At 62.5% G+C, this 1,129-nt stretch overlaps 1 protein-coding gene across 1 annotated transcript; it reads left to right on the top strand.

Moving 5' to 3' along the window:
- Positions 1–25: 25 nt before the first annotated feature.
- EMIHUDRAFT_259925 (hypothetical protein) lies at positions 26–586 on the top strand (the record flags this gene model as incomplete). Its single annotated transcript, XM_005793443.1, has 1 exon — positions 26–586. The coding sequence occupies one exon, from the start codon at positions 26–28 to the stop codon at positions 584–586; it is 561 nt and encodes a 186-aa protein (XP_005793500.1).
- Positions 587–1,129: the final 543 nt, after the last annotated feature.

Below are 1,129 nucleotides of genomic sequence, written 5' to 3'. Positions count from 1 at the left end.
CAACACCACGCTCCAGGTCCTCAAGATGAGCGAGAAGAAGTTGAGCGCGGGCGTGGCTCTCGCGCTGCGCGCCATCGGCGAGAGCACCTCGCTGACGCAGCTCGACCTGTCGGAGAACAAGCTGGGCCCCGACGCGTGCGCTGACCTCGCCGCCGGTATCGCGAAAAATGCGTCGCTGCGAGAGCTCGAGCTGAACTACTGCGCGCTCGGCGCCGGCTGCGCCGCGCTGGGCGACGCGCTCAAATCGAACTCGACGCTCACGTCGCTACAGATCAACGACAATGGGATCATGAAGGCCGAGGCCGCCTTGCTGAGGGATGCCTATCGCCGCCGCGCGGAGCGGCTGCGCAAAGAGCTGGACGAGCGTGGCGAGAAGGGGAAGAAGACGTGGACTATTCAGGTCGACCAGACGCACAAGTTTACCGGGCGCGACCTCGACCTCGACGACCTCAACCTCGACCTCGACGACCTCGACGACCTCGACGCGTCGAGGGCCTCGGATGCGAGCAGTATCTCCGACGCCGAGGAGGGCGCGAGCGACCTCGACGACCTCGGCCTCGACGACCTCGACCTCGACCGCGAGTAGTCGGTTCGCCAGCCACGTGTAAGAGAACGGCGCCTGACGGCGAAGACTGCTCACGGACCGGTCTGTTCAATTAGATGCACATCATGTTCAGCGTATTCTAAGCTCTGCCTCTCATCCGTGAATGGTGGTGCATACAGTTCTGGAGTACACGATAGTCGATAGTTGATACGCGCATGCGCCTGCGCACGGTACGGCATATACACGAGATGTAGGTAGAGGCTAGAGCCGTCAACCTCCGTCAAGTAGGAGGGTTGGGAGAACGGCACGCTGCCACCACACAGGGATTTCTTCTCGCGCACTGCTGACTGACACTAACACGCGCGCCAGAGCCCCACGTGCCAAGTATTTGTGCGAGAGAGTGCGTGTTATTAGGCTGACGGCCCCCGCCAGATGCTTTGCTTGCGCCTCTTGCACCTCACGGGGTGTAGCCTCGCGCCGCATACACACACAGCAGCAGCCGTTTCGCGCGTTACGCGAACATTTTTTCGCACGAGGTCTTGGAAAGTAGGGTGCGGGCGTCAAGCCCCCCCCCCCCCCCCCCCC

This window comes from Emiliania huxleyi (genome assembly GCF_000372725.1).
Source record: "Emiliania huxleyi CCMP1516 unplaced genomic scaffold EMIHUscaffold_10081, whole genome shotgun sequence".
NCBI classification, from domain to species: domain Eukaryota; phylum Haptophyta; order Isochrysidales; family Noelaerhabdaceae; genus Emiliania; species Emiliania huxleyi.
The sequence above is the reverse complement of the archived record's forward strand: the minus strand, read 5'-3'. Positions and strand labels throughout refer to the sequence as shown.